The following is a 16060-nucleotide window of genomic DNA, read 5'->3' as shown; positions in this document are numbered from 1 at the left end:
AGGGCAAGACATAACATCTGTTTCAGCCCTAAACTTTCTAGCTTCTAGCACAGTATGGGCCACACAATGTACATGTGGATGTTGAGTGAAAGAATGAATGAATGAGTGAATGAATGAATGAATTCACAAGTGGATGAAGAAATGCTGGGGCCATAAACAGGTCCAGCTTTTACCTCCTGGCCCCCAGGCTCCCATCCAAGCCTCCCAAACTTATCCTCCACCCTTCCTTTTACACAGCAGCGCATGACACCAGAGGTACCAAAAAGGCAAACTGGACTTTATTATAAAGTTGGCTACAAAGTCACCGCAGCACCACGAGGTGGCCATCTGGGCAGGCCCAGGCAGTCTGGCGGCCGGGTGAGTCCCGCACCAGGTACACGCACTCGTGCAAGCACACGTGTGACGGCAGGTCTGCCTTCCTCCATCGGAAAGGAACGTAGCGTCTCTTCGCACCCCCCACCCCAGGCGCGGGGCGCAAAAGTCACAGGAAGGGCCGCCAGGGCGGCAGAGTCCATCGGAATTGAAATCCCGTTACTGGTGTGTAGAGAATTCTACGTGGGTGTCAAGAGCCCCTCAGGGCACGGGCTGGCCCAGGTGGGCCCTGCCTTTCCCCCACCAAGGCTAGGGGTGGCTTGACCCCTAGGAGTGGAGAACTGGCCCAGGCCAATGGGGCAAGGCGGCGGGGAAGTGAGACTCCCCCATTCTCCGCTTGAAATCCCATTCAAGGAAACTCACTACGAGTGAATACAGATTGAAATGGAAACTGGGATCGCTCGAAGTCTCTTGATTTTAAAAAGAAGCTCCCCTCCCTTGCCCTCCCACCTCCCCCCCCCAAATCCTGCAGGGCCTGGGGAATCATATATATCCCCCTCTGGCCCCCAGAATCCCCCCAACAGTCCCGGGGGGGTGGAGAGCGGCTCCACGTCTTGATGACAATATGCCATACTTGACGACGTTAAGTCACAGACTTATTCAAAACGTTGGTTCCCCTCCACTTCCATCTGCAGAGAGATAGAGAGAGAGAACACAATCAGTTAGACCAATTAGCACAGAGGATCCTGGGGCTGAGAATGTGTTGGTATTAGTATGGGCTTCAAAGATATTGGCTCAATGATGAAATGATGGCCAGAGGCTCAGCAGATTAGGGGGCAATTTGGATGGACGGAGTGAAACTGTGGCTGTAGTTTAGGAAGGATGGAGCTGTAACCAGGGAGCTACCTCAATGGAGTCAGGGGCTGAGCCTCGTCTTTCTTTTACCAACTTGCATAAACTCTTGCTCTGTATCCCCTTCAGGGAGCTAGGATACTAGGATAGAGCTCTAGTCCCTCTTCCATCAGTTTGTTGTGCACCCTAAGGAAAGTCTGTTTAACTCTGTGACCTTGATTATTTTCATCTGTAAAATGGGGTGCTGAAGACTGATCTAGGCCTCTCATGGAGTTAAGCACAAGCCCTTACTTAAGAATTCCCTAGCACTCTATCCCACAGCCCCAACCCCTACCAAGTCTGCTTGTTCAAACTTTCATATTAAGTCTTTCATTTTTTCTTATCTCCACTGCTACTCTCTTCAGCAGGGGATGACATCCCCTTAATAAAATCAATGTACAGAGAGGGGGAATTGATTTGCCTAAATCTACCCAGCATTTCATTGGCAGGACAGGGACTTGAGTTCTTGGACCTTTTGGCTGACTCACCTTCATGGAAGCTGTCTTGAACTTGGCTCTGGAGTTGATGCAACTCATCAGTAAACCCATCATAGGGGAATGCTGAGACACCTGTCTCAAAGGCGGTTTCATATGTGGCCAGGTCCTCCAGGAAGCTGTGGTCTTCTGGGGACAGGTTGTTGCAAGGCGATGGGGCCCCTCCTGGGCCCTCTGCCTCAGGATCCCCTGAGCCCCATTCCTCACTGGGATCTGGGGTAGAGAGATCCATGAAGATGTCTTCCACGGGCGTCTCTTCCAGGAACATGTTATCAGGGTCAGCCAGGAAGTCCAGCTCCTGGCATTTCCAGGGTTTCAGGTCCAGGCTGAGCACAGGGGGGCCTGCCCCTGACAGGGACAGGTTGGAGTCCAGGGGCTCCAGTCCTCCAAGTGGCTCTAGTCCGCCAGTGCCAGCCTCAGCTGAGAAGGGTCTGTCCATGCCCTGAGCCAATTGGCTAATCTGCTGGATGAGACGGTCTATCTCATTCTGCTCCTTTTCAGAGTAGTGGAAGAAACTCTGCTTGACTGGAGAGGCCTCAGGTGTGAGCAGGCCTTCGGGCACCAGGGGGACATCCACAGAGAGGGGGCCCCGGAGCTGGGCTAGGGCCAAGAGCGTGCAGTCCCCATTACCAGGGCTGCTAGGACTTGGGGGCAACTTCTCATAGAGAAAACTGCATCCCTCCTGGGCAAAGTAAGTCTTGGTAGGGTTGGGGCTCAGTTGCTCTGGGAAGGTTTGGCTGGGGCTGTCCAGGTGTGCTTGGAATGCTGTGCTGGGAGGAGTCAGCTGTTCATGGGCAGGGCTGCCCAGAGGCTCTGGGAAGGTGGCTGTGCTGGGAAGCAGCTGGTCTGGGAAGGTGGAGGTGCAGGGAGTCAACTGGTCTTCATAGCTTCTGACCGAGGTTTCAGTCAACTGGCCTTGCAGTGGGCTAGTTAGTGGATCTGGGAAGGTTGCACTGCTGGGCGTCAACTGATCAGAGAAGGTCGCAGTGCTTGGAGTCAGCTGTTCTTGAAGAGTGCTGGATGGGGTGGGCAAATGGGTCTGGAAGGGCTCATGGAGGCTGAAGAGGAAGGCACAGCCTCCTGGCTGATGGGGCGTGTAAGGTGGAGTGCACACAAGATCCTTGCTTAGTTCTGCTTGGAGAGAAGGCTCAGGCCCAGAAGGGAATGTCAGGTAACTGAAGTCCAGTTCTTTGGAGGGTCGGGGAAGCTCTTCTGATGCAGAGACAACACTCAGTTCAGGAGCACTGGGGAAGCTGGTGCTTCTGGGAGCCCCCAGTGCTGCGGTGAAGAGTGGGTTAGTGCTGGAGCACTGTTCCTGGGAAAGAATGTTTTCAGGGAATGAGGGCAGCATGGTCGGAGTGCCCAGGACATAAGCTGCCTGGGTGTCTTCAGAGTTCAACTGCTGGCGGAGGCTCCAGGCTTCCATGTCACTGGAGAGGAGAGAAGAGGCAGCTGGTAAGGGTCCGACGTCCATATCCAGAGCAGTTCCCTGATTTGTGTCTCCTCCATGCCGACCTCAGCTGCCCCCTAGTCCCCTGGCTTGTGGCTTACCTGATTGGGTAGTTATTGGCAGTAATGGGTCCCTCTGGACCTTCTGAGTATAACAGGCAGTAAATCCATGCCCAGCCTCCAGTCTTGGCCTGTAGCCTCACCACCATCTCTGCCTGAATATCTCCACTCTCAGCCACTGGGGAGAAAGAAGATGCAGAGTTAGGATGTCCACCAGGCAACTCTACCTACTCCCCACCCTTGGTCACCTCTCCACTGAATTGAGATAGCCGTGACATCCTCTCTTCTGACTACCCTCACCTGCACCACTCAGCTCTCTACCTTGACCTCACCACTCAGAGTCCCCCAGTTCTGATTTGATTATTGCCTTGAATCCTCACCTTCATGTTCACCCTATAGCATCCGAAACTGTTGGCCTCTGTTATCTCCCCAGCATCACTCTTGACTACAGATCATTCTTTGTCTGGTCTCCCATGCCCTTTCCCAGCTTGCTATCTTGTCCCCAGCCTCTCTGGACACTCACACAGGCGGTAGTGTTGAGCAGAAGCGTGGGCCAGGTCCTCGGGGTGCAGCAGTCCATACCATGATTTACAAAGCAGTTCACTGCGCTCAAAGCCCAGGTAGATTAGGACACTGGGAAGGTGGAAAGGGTGAGGTCAGCTTTCTGTTTTCCTTGCTTGATACCCATGCATCTCACTCCCTCCCAGATCCTCTGCCCCCCTAAACCCCATCCTCCCTGCCCCTGACTCCAGAATCTAGGGTCCCTTCATCTCTGGCCTGCCTTTCTCTTGGAATCTGAACACTCCAGGCTTACCTCTCGGAGATGTCCAGTAGAGCCAGGTCTTTAGCATGGCGGCTCTGGAACATGGCCAGGAAGAGCGAGGCAGGGCCAGGGCCAGGGCCAGGACCAGGGCGGGGTCTCGGCTCCAGAGGGGCACAGAAAGCTGTGAACACGGGGTTTCCTGCCCAGTAGGCTCCAGGTGGGTGAGCATGGAATCGGCCTCGAATAAGCACGAGTTTGTTGCCTGCACTCTGGCGCCTGAGGGACTTGGAGGTGTTGAAGCGGCAGCGGAAGAGGCGATCTAGATAGATGAAGAGAAAAACAGATAAGAGGGTGAGTGGCTGAGAGAGAGACAGTGGATGGTGGGGAGAAGGGCAGCAGGTGGGAAATTGGACCGAGGAAGGGAGAAGGGAGTCCTTACCAGTGTCCAGGGCAGAGGGCAGGGTGAGTTGCTGGCGCACAGTGAGGTGGTCAGCTGGGTCAATGATGTCGTAGATGCTGTCACCCTGGGCAACCAGGTCCACCTGGAGGGAGGAAAAGAAGAGATGACCATTAGGGAGAACAGCAGGAGCCAATCTTTGATCTACAGTATCTTGTAGGGTATAACCTCTCCCTCCATAGTAATTCCCAGTTCCTCAGGAGTGGAAGGCTCACGGCACCCACTCCATGCCCAGCCTCAGCTGAAAGGACCCTTAGCACTCACCATGGAGTGGCCCAGATGCTCGCTCACACTCTCAGACAGGTAGAGCAATTTCCCCTCGGCTGTGAACACAAGCAGAAAGCCGGGTAGTGCCGCTACGATGTCCTCAAGCTCTTGAGCTGAGAGAAGCCCCGTGGGGCCCGCCAGAGGAGTGCCTGTAGGGCGAGAAGACGTAGTGCGTCAGGAGTAAGACTGGGAGGCAAAGAAGAAGTGAGGAAGGCATGGTCTGAGTTTCAGAGAATCCAGAGGAATTTCTCATGGACCTGCCTCTGCAAACACCTGTTGACCCGCTGCCCGCAGCTCTTGGCCAGGGAACCTGTTGCTGTATCTCCATAGCCCACAAGCCCTCGACTTCTAAAGCGGGGTCGGCTCCTCCTCGGCTCTTAATTTCAGAACCGCGGACAGAGCTCCAAAGCGGCTCTGAATTTCAGAACCGCGGACAGAGCTCCGAAGCCGACTGTGGGTTCAGAACCATGGACAGAGCCATACACGGCCGACGCAGCCGTCAGCACCATGGGCAGCGCCCGGAAGGCGCCAGGAGATCCCTTTCAGCACCGCGGACAGTAGCTATGTTCCCCTAGGCTCAGGCAGCTCCATCCCTGCAACTTCCCGGGCTTCCCTCCCCGGCTCCCGGAGCGCTTCTGCACTGGCGGGCACCGAGGCCGCTCTGTCCTGGCTCTTCTCCTCTCATAATCTGGTGTTAGGGACACCGTCCAGGCTCTCTAACTCTCATTCAGAACTAAGGTGAGGTCTGGAGGGAGCTCAGGAGGAAAAGTAGAAAGTCCCGAATCTCCCCAGTTCGCCAGCACGCTGCCCTAGACATGCGGCAGCCCCAGCGGGTTCCCTCAGCTCCAGGGTCTCCGGCGCCTGGCAGCTCGGATCTGCGGTAGCCCCAGCATGCTCACCACCAGCGAAGAAGACGCCCTTGCGAGTGTAGATGCAGGCGAGGCTCATGATGTGCAGGTAGGACAGCCGGACCTTGTCCGCTTCGGCCAGCGGCAGCAGCTCCTTGAGGTTCCGGATCTCGGCGTTGATCTGGTCCCGGCGCGCCTTGGAGGCGCCCTTGGTGGAGCGGTACATGACCGGCGGCTGCGGAGCTCCAGCTCGGGTGCCCGAGCACCTGCGCTCCCGTCCCGACGCACCGGCGGCTTCCTCCTCCGTGCTTCCCCGTCTCTCGCTCAGGCTCGCTCTCTGCTCTCCTGGGCTCCGCTCGGCTGCGCTGCCCCCCTCGCCTGCCTCACGCCGCCTTATATAGCTCCTGCCAGGCGTGGGGGGCTCGTTTTAGAGCCGGGGGGGCGGGAGAGCGGGAGGCTGGGCTAAGCAAGCTGCAGCGGGAGCCGCTGACTGGGGAGGGGGGCTCCTCCTCCCGCCCGGCTTCCGACGTCATCTCATGACGTAGAATGAGAGAGGGAGGGAGGCGGGCGAGGGGGGAGCAGGAGGCTGCGGAGGGGGCCAAGCCTGGCGGGAGCTGAGCGGAGAGGAAGGCGCTGCGTTAGGAAAGCTTGAATGGAGTGTGGGGACCCTGGCGTCTGAATGCGTTCAGTTGAGGGAAGCGACAGGGCCAGGGTTAGGGCGGCCTGAAGCCCGCGGCAGGAGTCCGCAGAGGGCAGAGAGGGGCTGGCACTGACACTAATTTTTCTGAGGAGTTGAGGAATGGGGAAGAACAGGGTTGTCTACAAATCCCCCTCGTTACTTGACAGACAAGGTCACGTTCACATGCAGGGAAGGAGGACTTTCCTTGGCCTCCGTGGGACAGGTCACTGCTGGGGTTCCTCTCTGGGGACTATTTAACCTGGGATTCCCTTGGCCATTTTTAGAGAACAAATTCCCGCCCCCGCTTCCCAAATCGGGCCTTGGCGGCTTATCAGGGGGTGTTCATGGGGGTCTAAGTCCCAAGGATGGGTGGAAAGGGGGTCCGGTGGGAAAGGGACCAGCTGAATTTGGCGTTGATCCTGTTTTCCCACAGCCAAGAATAGAAACCAACACCAGCGCTGTAGTCTGCAGTGATTCGTGGTTTCCCTCTCAGCTAATTAACCTTACTGAAGGGGAAACTGAGGCAGGGACGTGGGGGCACGTCGAGGACCTGGGTCTGCACTTAGGCATCCCTTCCCCCCGTTGCCGGCCCCCAAGCGAGCGCTTCCCCCCGCCCTGCTGCCAGCCTCTGTCTCCCCGCGGGCCGGGGGCGGGGGCGGGGCCGGGGGAATCCCAGCTCCATATTAGGACAGGAATCCTCCGGCGGCTGCCGCGGCTGCGGCGGGCGGGGCCTGGCTGCCTCCGCACGGCTCCGGAGGGCTCCCCGCCCTGCCTAGGCGGGCAAGACGGGGGAGCAGCTGAGAAGCGAAGGGGCAGCGCCGGACCCTCCATGACCCCTGCACCTACCAGGGACCCTGTATTTTTGCCAGGTTCCCTCCACCCCTCTCCACATTTGCGCCTCTAAGGCTCCTGGCTCTGCCTCTCCACCTTCAGCTCTCCACTCTCCACCTTCGTTTCTTTTTCTGTCCTTTCACATCCTTTTCTATCCTTTTCATATCCTGTCACCTTTGCCCTATCCCCACCCCCCCACACACACCCGCTTTTTTTCTCTTTTCACCACAGATGATTGCTGTCTACAGGGGCGAGGATGCGCCGTTCTTATCCTGGGATTCAATAATGCAAGAAGCAAGTGGGCTAGGGAATGTTCTTATCTGAAATCTCGTTTGATGGAGTAGCTGTGTGCGCATGGAATCACTTAAGTGGCTGGAAATGAGGCCACTTAAAAATTGGAGGGTGGGACTGGGAAGTCCCAGTCACACAGGAAGCATGGAGATGAACTTTGCCATCAAAAAGGACAATTTGGGGCCAGGGAACTCCCCGCTCCTCATGGAAAGGGGTGGTAGTAAGAGAGGTAGAGTGGGAGGAGAGGCGGCTGAGGAGAAGTATGTCTTAGAAGAGGTGTACAAGGTGTGGAGACCCTATTCTGGTGTCTTATGCATTTTGGCAGAGGTTGGGGCCATCCTGTGGTCAGTGTCACAGCTGAGGTGGAGGGAACGATGTCCGCTTATCTGTCTGCCACTGTCTCTAACCCCATTGACCTGGATGACAGAGAGATGATTTCTCCTGGACACGGGTCTGTGTTGCTTCTTTCATCTCAATCTGACCTCTAATGTACCTACCCACCCCTCTCTCAAGCTTCCATTTGAACAATCCCTTGATCTTTGGATCCCCTTCCGTATGAAATTCCAGGGGGGTTGTTCCTGTGTTCTTCACTCACTGATGCTAAAGCTGCCTGTGAGGCATTCTGAGTGTCCCCCTCCACAATAAGAGGAGTCTACTGGCTGGGTGTCATGGCCTCCAGCAATCTGAGCGAATCTGCAGTGAAGGAATACTGCGCCGACCGCTGTCCGTGGTGCTGAAAGAGTCACCATGGAAGTCATGCTACGGTTTGCCGGGGACATCGACGTAGAGCTGGGGTACCCACAGGCCTCAGAGTGAGCCTACTCTTTGACTGTCCCCTTATTCTCTGTGAATGAATATGGAGGGTTTGCAGGGGGCCAAGATTTCTGGGCTCTAAGGGTGAAGTAAGCAAGGGAGGAGAACTGGGCTCAGGGGAAGAGCCCCTGGCTTTTTCCAGGAGAATGGAATGGGAAGAAACACTTTGGGAGGGAAGAAGGGTCTAGAAAGGGACAAGGGAGGGGGTAGAGAAGGGCTCATCCTAGTTCGCCCACTCTGATTCAAGTTGAGAAGCTCTGTGTGCCCCAATGTCTCCTCTCCCTAGGCCAGCTCCCACTCCCCTTGCCTCCCACCTCCGTGAAGCTATTTTTAACTGTGCAGAACCAAAAATAGCTTGGCAGCAGCTTCAGGCCGTGGGAGAGGAGCTATTTATATCACCAGTGACGGTTCCGAAATAGCAAGCAGGAGGAGGGGGGCGGCTGGCACACTAGAGAGCTCCTGGCCGCTGCTAAAAATACTGGCAGTGTGAGTCATCCTGGCCTGGCTGAGTCACCCCACTCTCTCCCCCAAGTGGCAGGCAGCAGCAGAACAAGCTAAGAATTAGAAGCCTGAGATGGGGGAGGCATCAGAGCCTGCTGGCTGTGGGAAAGTGGGCAAGGGAGTAAATTGGGAGAGGGGCTTTGGGGTGAGCGTGTAGAAGGAATGGGAGAGCAAGCCTCTCAGCCAAACCTACTGGGCAAGCGTGCAGCATCCTCAGCTATGCACTACTGCTCAAGGATGCTTGGGCAATTGAAGGAAAAGAGCCAGACTCTGTGTGTGTGTCTGTGTGTTTGTGTGTGTGTGTGTTCATTTGACTGAGACTGTGTTTGTGTGTCCTGTGTGTCTGCCTCCAAACCTGTCTGGACGTGGTTGTATGTCTACATCTCTATCTGTTTGCATGTGTCTTTGTAGCTGCGAGTCTGTACCCCTGTATATCTATGTTTACCTATGCCTGCATCTATGCTTGTCTTTTTTTTTTTGTCTCCAACTTCCTATGTTCTGTGCAGTTCTATGTTTGTGCCTGTGTGTATTTATGTCTACAATTTTCCATATGCCTTTCTGTCAGTGTCTGTGTTTGTGTCCATATCTGAGTCTGCTCTGGGTCTTTCAGCATCTGATGGTGTGGTGGGATGTACATGCGTCCCCAGACTCAATATAGCTTCTGTTGCCCTCTCTGAGGTCATCCGTTGGGTTCCTGCACCATCTATATCTTGCTCACCTCTTTCCACCTAACATCTTCCCCTCTTTCCAAAGGCCCCCTAACCATTTGCAAAGCTCTCTTGTTGCATGCAATCTCTAGTAAAAACATGGAGGAAAGGAGCCCCACATGACCTCTCCCTTTTCTCTTGAATCATCCTGAATTCTCCCTGGCCTGCAGGAGTAAGTGGTTTTCCATCACTCCATATTTGGAGAGCTGAGAGAAGAGAAGGGCTTTCTTTAGTTCTAAAAAAAAAAATTCCTGGTGTGGGCACAGGCATGTGTAGCGCGCATGCACACACACACAGGCGCACATACACATGCACGCACACACACACAACTGAGAGAATGAGAGAAAAAAATATCAAGGTCCCTTCTTTACTGAGACGAGCTCGCATCTGTTGCCATAGCAACCCACCCACTCCTTCCCCGAAAAATCACCGAGAAGAGGTGATGGCATCGAGGAGGGATTGGCTGATTCCTTTCTTTATTATTTTTTCCGAAAAAGGGTTTTTGTAGCAAAAACAGGCCGTGAGATCCCTTGCCCCTGTCTTGCATAGCTTTATTGGGAAACTGGGGGAGGGGCATCACCCCCCAGCCTTTATCAGAGAAGAGGAGGTGTATCTTTTCCAGAGATTTGGAGGAGGATTACCTCCTGGGAAGGAGTTGAAGGGTGGGTGAGGAATCTGCTTCTTCAGAACAGCATGGAGACTCCTGGCTGCTAGTCTGGAGATTTGGAGCAAGGATCTTGACAGAGGGCTGTCAAAGTGTGATCTTGTCTTGCTCTGGACAAATGTGTCTATGAGAAAGAGAAAGGGGGAGGAAGGGAAGGGAAGTGGGGAGAGACAGAAAGAATATGAATGAATGAATCACTGAATGGGGCTTCAGAGAAAATGACAATATGCCAAAGGATGCAAGCTTGCAGTAGTGGTCAGACCAGACAGGTGGGCAAGATGGTCCAAGAAAGATGCATTGATGCAATTGGTGGTGCTGCAAGTTACCAGTGAGACCACAGCTGCAACTACTTAACTTATGGCCATAGGTTAATGTTCCAGAGGAGCACTGAAGCCCATTTTTCATAGTTCTATTCCCAGCCTGAGTCTCCAAGGCTTCCTCCAAAGCCTGGCCACCAGCCACTGCAGCCACATCACTCTCTCAAGTGAACTGTAGCTTGTTGCCAAATGACTGGATGGTGGAAAGAAAGGGATTCCTTGTTTCCTCCCGTGCTTGGCTTGCTACAGAAATGGGGTCACTTGGGGCTCGAGCTTGGAAAGACAGATGAAGAATCTGACCCTGGAGAGAGACACCTTCCTTTCTGGCAGGCTGCTGCTACCCTCAGCAGGCAAGGGCATGGCCAGCTGAGGTTGGCATGGGCAGTGGGTGCAAATCCACTTAACGTTATGAAGCAGAGGGACAAAAAGACTTCAGATTTGCTCTGGCCTGTTAGACACATTCTCACGACAAATCTGGCTGATATCATTATTGTTATTTATATACAGTCTTGCTCTGTCATCTAGACTAGAGTGCAGTGGCCTGATCATAGCTCACTGCCACCTCAAACTCCTGGGCTGAAATGATCTTCTGTGTCAGGATCTCGAGTAGCTGGGACTACAGGCATAAACTACTACACCCAGATAATTAAAAATTTTTTTTTCTGCCCAGGCTGGTCTTGAACTCCTGACCTCAAGCAATCCTCCCACCTTGGCCTCCCAAAGTGCTGGAATTACACATGTGAGCCACGACACCCAGCCTTGACTGATATTATGATGCTCATTTGATAGATGGTGAAACAAAGGCTCAGAGATGGATAATGACTTAATCAAAGTCACACAGCAAGTCTGGCAATGCTGAGCCTCACCCCTAGTTCCTGCTCCCAACCCAAGCTTTCTCTTTTGCACCACGTGATAGGGCTAGGGTTGACAAACTATGGACTGCAAATCTAGCCACATCTAGCCTGCTGCCTCCTTTTGTAAATAAAGTTTTATTGGAACACAGTCACATTCATTCATTTACTCATTGTCTATGGCTGTTTTCACATTACAATGGAAGAGCTGAGTAGTTGCAACAGAGACCATATGGTTCAAAAAGCCTAAAGAACTTTTTGACACTTTTTTACTAATTGATTCTTTAGAGAAAAAGCGTGCCATCCTTAGACCAGAGGATGAGTTCACACCAGGAATATCTCCACTTGTTTCTCTTTCTCACCCAGAAAGCTCTCTTAACCCAGGGTATACCAAGCTATCATTTCAGCCCCCTTTACTGTTCCAAAGGCTATGGAGAAGTAGTGCTCCTGGACAACTTAAAGGAGGAGAGGTGGGAAGCCCAATGGGTCAGCCTCCTTATTGGTTTCCAGCCCCTTTTGTGGCTGTGGAGATGTACCCTCCCCATGCAGGATGATGCTCCACTTCCTGCACCAGGAGTTGGAACAGGCAATGAGGAGGCAGGGTACCCCATTCCATCCCTATTCCAACCTTAGTCTTCAGGACTGCATTTTGGGCAGGGGGGTCTCAGGGCTGGTGATTAACGAATTGTCAGGAAGACAAAATTTACATATGGGAGGAAAAGGAAGGTATTGTGGGATATCGGGCCTCCCGAAGCCTCCAGTCTGACCCAGGGGGGAAGAATCTCTCTATGCCTTCTCAGAGAGGTTGATTAACTTGCCTAGGATCACACAGCTAGAATGAGATAAATCCACAATTGAACCCAGGTTTTCCTGACTTCTACTGTTTTTTTTCTAGGTTGTTCTTTTGAATTGGTGGATTTGAAACCAGGGAAAGGTTTTCTAACAGATTCCTAAGCACCTCCCCATCCTGCGTCCATGGCTCCGCGGTCAGTGCAGTGAGAATAGGAAACCCACGCAGAGCTGGCTTGTGCAGTGACCGTGTTGTCTTCCGCTGCATCTTAGCAAGCTGTTTTCCTTTTCCTGAGGCCTTTTCATTATGCTATCACTCCCTCAATTCTACTTGCACATGAAAGCATTCAGAACATTTTATCTATTTATGGTTATGAAATCAACAAAGCTCATGTAAAGAGGGTGCAGGCTGGCACCCACGCATTGAGACGGCCAGAGCTGGGTGAATGAGCTGAAAGCCAGGAAGGTGAGGGACATAGAACCATGGAGGGGGTGGGAGAGGGAGAGTAGAGCCCAGGTGGGAAAAGATGAAACTTTTGTGGGCAATGTCCTGAAGGCAGGGCTGAGAGAAGAGGACGCAAGGAATGCCGTGAGGAGCAAGTCAGAGCAGCCACATTCCAAGAGGGGAAAGAAACCTAGTCAACTAAAGCCACTTTTCAAATGCAGAGCAGCGACCAATACTCTTGACGTGCCCTGGGGAGGCTGGAGGAGGCGGATTTTCCTCACATTCATTTTCAGAGTCCTCTCCACCACCACTCCCAGCTGGCAAATTCTGGCCCTTCTGGTCCTCCAGTGAGGTCCGGGGACCCCCTCAGTGCCCCCCAGCCCCTGTGCTTCCTCGTCACCGCACTCTGCACCCTGCATTGTCCCTGCATGTTTACTTGGCTGTCTCCCCTACCAGCATCTACAACTGGTCTTCATGTTCCCAGCATCCAGCACAAGGCCTGGCACAGGGCAGGGGCTCAGGCGTGTAAGTCATTCATGCAACAAACAGCTGAGGGCAGAGTTTGTGCCAGCCTCTGCAGTGATGTGATGGTGCCCACAGACAGCTGGTCTTGGCCTCATGGAACCTGCAGGCTGGTGAGAGAGCAAGGGGTCCATCCAGCCACTTCAGTGGGATACTGCTGTCAAGGAGGCATGCTGGGAGTTTGGGGAGAGCAAAAGGAGGGGTGACCCTGCCTGAGGAGTTGGCACCGGCCTCCCCAAGCAGGTGCATTTGAGTTGAGCTACTGGTGGCAAGTCAGTGTTGACTGGGCCAGGCTGTGCTGGGTGGGTGGCTGGGTGGACAGAGGAGTGTGGCCTCATAAATGAGATTCAACACAGTGCCAGGTAGCCACAAAAGAAGCCACTGTAGCTGAGGTTGTGTTAACAGGGACATGCAGCAAAAGTGGAGAGAGGGCAGCCTCTGTCAGGGCCAGGAGGTTTGGCTCTAGGATTTATGCTATGGGTCCAAGCCCAGCCTTGAGCAGAGCAGCCAGTGAGGAGGAGCCAACTGCACCCAGGGCTGTGAGGCAGGGCCCAGGCCATCCCCCAGGCCTGCCTCTGGTAAGCCCTCCAGCCTGTCTGGCCTCATGCAACCCCTTGCCTCTCTTCCAGCTGCATAAGCCTTCTTCCAGTCCCTGGCCTGCCACCCTCCCGGCCGCCACAGTGCTTTTGCACATGCTGTTCTCTCTCCTGGGGTGCTACTGCCTCTCTCCTCTGCCGAGTTCTTCCTATTTTCCCCTGTTAGTTCAGCCTAAATATCGTCTCCTCTGGAAAGCCTTCCCTGACATTACCGCTGAGGCCAAATCCTCAGTTACAGGTTTGCAGGCACCCCAGGCCTCTGTTGGCACTTGGTGAAATAGCGATTTAATCCTTTATTTTGGTGAGGAATTTATTGTCTCTTGTCCACTAGACTGTGGTCACCATGGCAGGGACTGTGACTGCTTTGCCCACTGTCAACTCCAGCGTAAAGTGCTTCATAAACATTTGTAAGAATTTTTTAAAAGATGGAAGGAATGGAGAGATGTTCCTCAGAGAAGAGGAGGCTTGAGGAGGTGGTGTGGCATTTGCAGATGTTTGAAGGACCATCAAGAGGCAGTGGGAGAGACACGGTCCACGTGGAAAGGCCAGCGGGAGGGGATGTACCTGAGGCAGGAGAGGGTGGCGGGGGAGGAGAATCTGGGCTGAGTCCTGCCTCCTCCACAGACTGCCTTTGTGACATTGGTCAGTTAAGTGACTTAACCTTTTGTGCCTCAGTTTACCGATTTGTTAAATACAGAAGTGGGGAGAATGATGGCACCCCTATCAAGGGACTGATGTTAGCATTAAAGGAGTTAATTAGTTAAAACACTCAGAAAATGCCTGATGCATAAAAGGAGCACAAGAAATGCTCACATGGCAGAATGTTGGTCATTATCTTAACTTTATGAAAAATATAATTTTGAACAAGGCTATGCAGAGATGGCAGGGGCTGGTTCAGGAGGCAGCACATGTCCTGGCACTGCAAGTGTAGAAATAGCCTGGGTACCCACCGGCAGCTTTGATCCAGGCCAGGTCTGAGAGCACCAGATGGAGTAAACCAGGCTAAGGCTGCAGCCTGGAGAAGTGGAGGGATGCACATAAAGTGCCCCTCAGGGCTCTGGCTCGGGCCCCAGCAGGCTCCTTCCCCGGGCAGCAGCTGCCCCCTCCACTGCTCACCAAAGCCAGAGACGGAGGGCCCGGGCCAGGCCCAACACACCCTTCTGGTGCTCAGCAGCCCAGCTCCCCTTGCCATTCTTCCGGAAGCCGACCTGACCATGTTCTTCCCAGCTTAAGACCCTTGTGGCTCCCATTATCTCCCATTACTAAAAACTCCTCCAGGCTGGCACCTCCTTTCTTCCCCTTCCACCCACAGATGCCTCAGCCTCCAGAGGCTCCAGCTTCAAGTCTCTCCTTGTTACTATCAGGGCACAGCTCGTAACATAGGAGTTTACAGATGAGGCACCTACCCACACCTTGTGTACCTGATGAGTGTATTAATTCATGAAAACCTCACAGCAGCCCTATGACATGCCAGCCATCATTACTCTCACAGGCCCTGGGCCAACAGAGAGGGAATCTACAGGGAACAGTCCAGGGGGTCCCAGGAAAGACTGATGGGATTTAAGGCTCCAGTGGTCAGAGAGGGTCAGGGACTGGGCCGAGGGGCAACAAAGAGGAGACCCCCACGAGCAGGGAGAATGGTGCTCCCCATGCTGGGGAATGCGGGAACCACAGGGAGTTGGGTGAACCGTGGTGAGCAGGGGAGAGTGACCCTTACGGCTGCTGATGGAGCAGCTTCTGAAGCCAAGAAGGGCTGAACACTGGTGGGAGGGGAGGAGCACCAGGAAGCTTTGGTGGAAAGGACCATCGGGTTGAAGGGAAAGCCCCTGAATTGCCATCCCTGACAGGCTGTGAGTTGGGAGAGCCTTCTGCCAAGGAGTCCAAGGTCCAAGAAGAAGACGAGCTGAGCTCAGTCTAGATGTCAGCGGATTATGTTTGGTGCAGGGGAATAGTTCTGAATAGGAGCAGCGGAAGATGCAGATTCTGTTCCCAGCTCTGCCACTAGCCTGCTGGGCGTGTTCTGCAAACCTCTCTCCCTCCCTGGGCCTCAGTTTTTGTATTTGCAAAATGGCAGTGGGTCAGACCCCTTAGCCTCAAAGGGCCCTCCCAACCTCTGGCACTTGAGCATCTCTGAGCCTGCTGGGCCACCTGTCCCAGTGCCTCTTGGGCTTTGGAAGTTGAATGCTGCAACCCCAAGCCCCAGTTTCAGGTAGGGATGAGCCCATTGCCCAATGCTGGGGTCCGAGTGGGCCTGAAGGCTCCCAGAGGACCACGTTCTCAGCCCTGGATGGGCAGGGACCCTGGAGACCTGGCCTGTGTGGACACAGGGGAGTAAGTACTGGGACTGAGCCTGTAGTTTTGCTTCTTCCACCCAACCCGTTGGGGGTCGTTCTCACAGCTTGGTGCTGGGTACACCAGGGGACTCACCATTGGAGGGATCCGATGGGTTCCAAGGTGCACAAAACAGACCCCCAGCTCATCCTCAGGTGGTCTACACAGCCTGTGGCTAAAGC

The 16060-nt window shown here is 54.0% G+C and overlaps 1 protein-coding gene across 2 annotated transcripts; it reads right to left on the bottom strand.

The window, feature by feature from the left end:
• Positions 1-256: 256 nt before the first annotated feature.
• Positions 257-5944, bottom strand: NPAS4 (neuronal PAS domain protein 4). Of its 2 annotated transcripts, XM_001171566.5 has the most exons (8): positions 5593-5921; positions 4691-4842; positions 4409-4511; positions 4021-4288; positions 3730-3839; positions 3249-3384; positions 1692-3127; positions 257-1001 (listed from the first exon to the last, which is right to left on the bottom strand). In XM_001171566.5, the coding sequence occupies exons 1-8, from the start codon at positions 5765-5767 to the stop codon at positions 973-975; spliced, it is 2409 nt and encodes an 802-aa protein (XP_001171566.1). In that variant the 5' UTR covers positions 5768-5921; the 3' UTR covers positions 257-972. The 2 variants fall into 2 exon arrangements, with proteins under 2 accessions (XP_001171566.1, XP_063640264.1); XM_063784194.1 differs by lacking the exon at positions 3730-3839 and having other exon boundaries at positions 5593-5944.
• Between the last annotated feature and the right edge of the window lie 10116 nt (positions 5945-16060).

This window comes from Pan troglodytes, chromosome 9 (assembly GCF_028858775.2).
Source record: "Pan troglodytes isolate AG18354 chromosome 9, NHGRI_mPanTro3-v2.0_pri, whole genome shotgun sequence".
NCBI lineage: Eukaryota > Metazoa > Chordata > Mammalia > Primates > Hominidae > Pan > Pan troglodytes.
Note: the sequence above shows the minus strand (reverse complement) of the source record. Positions and strands in the feature narration are given on the sequence as shown.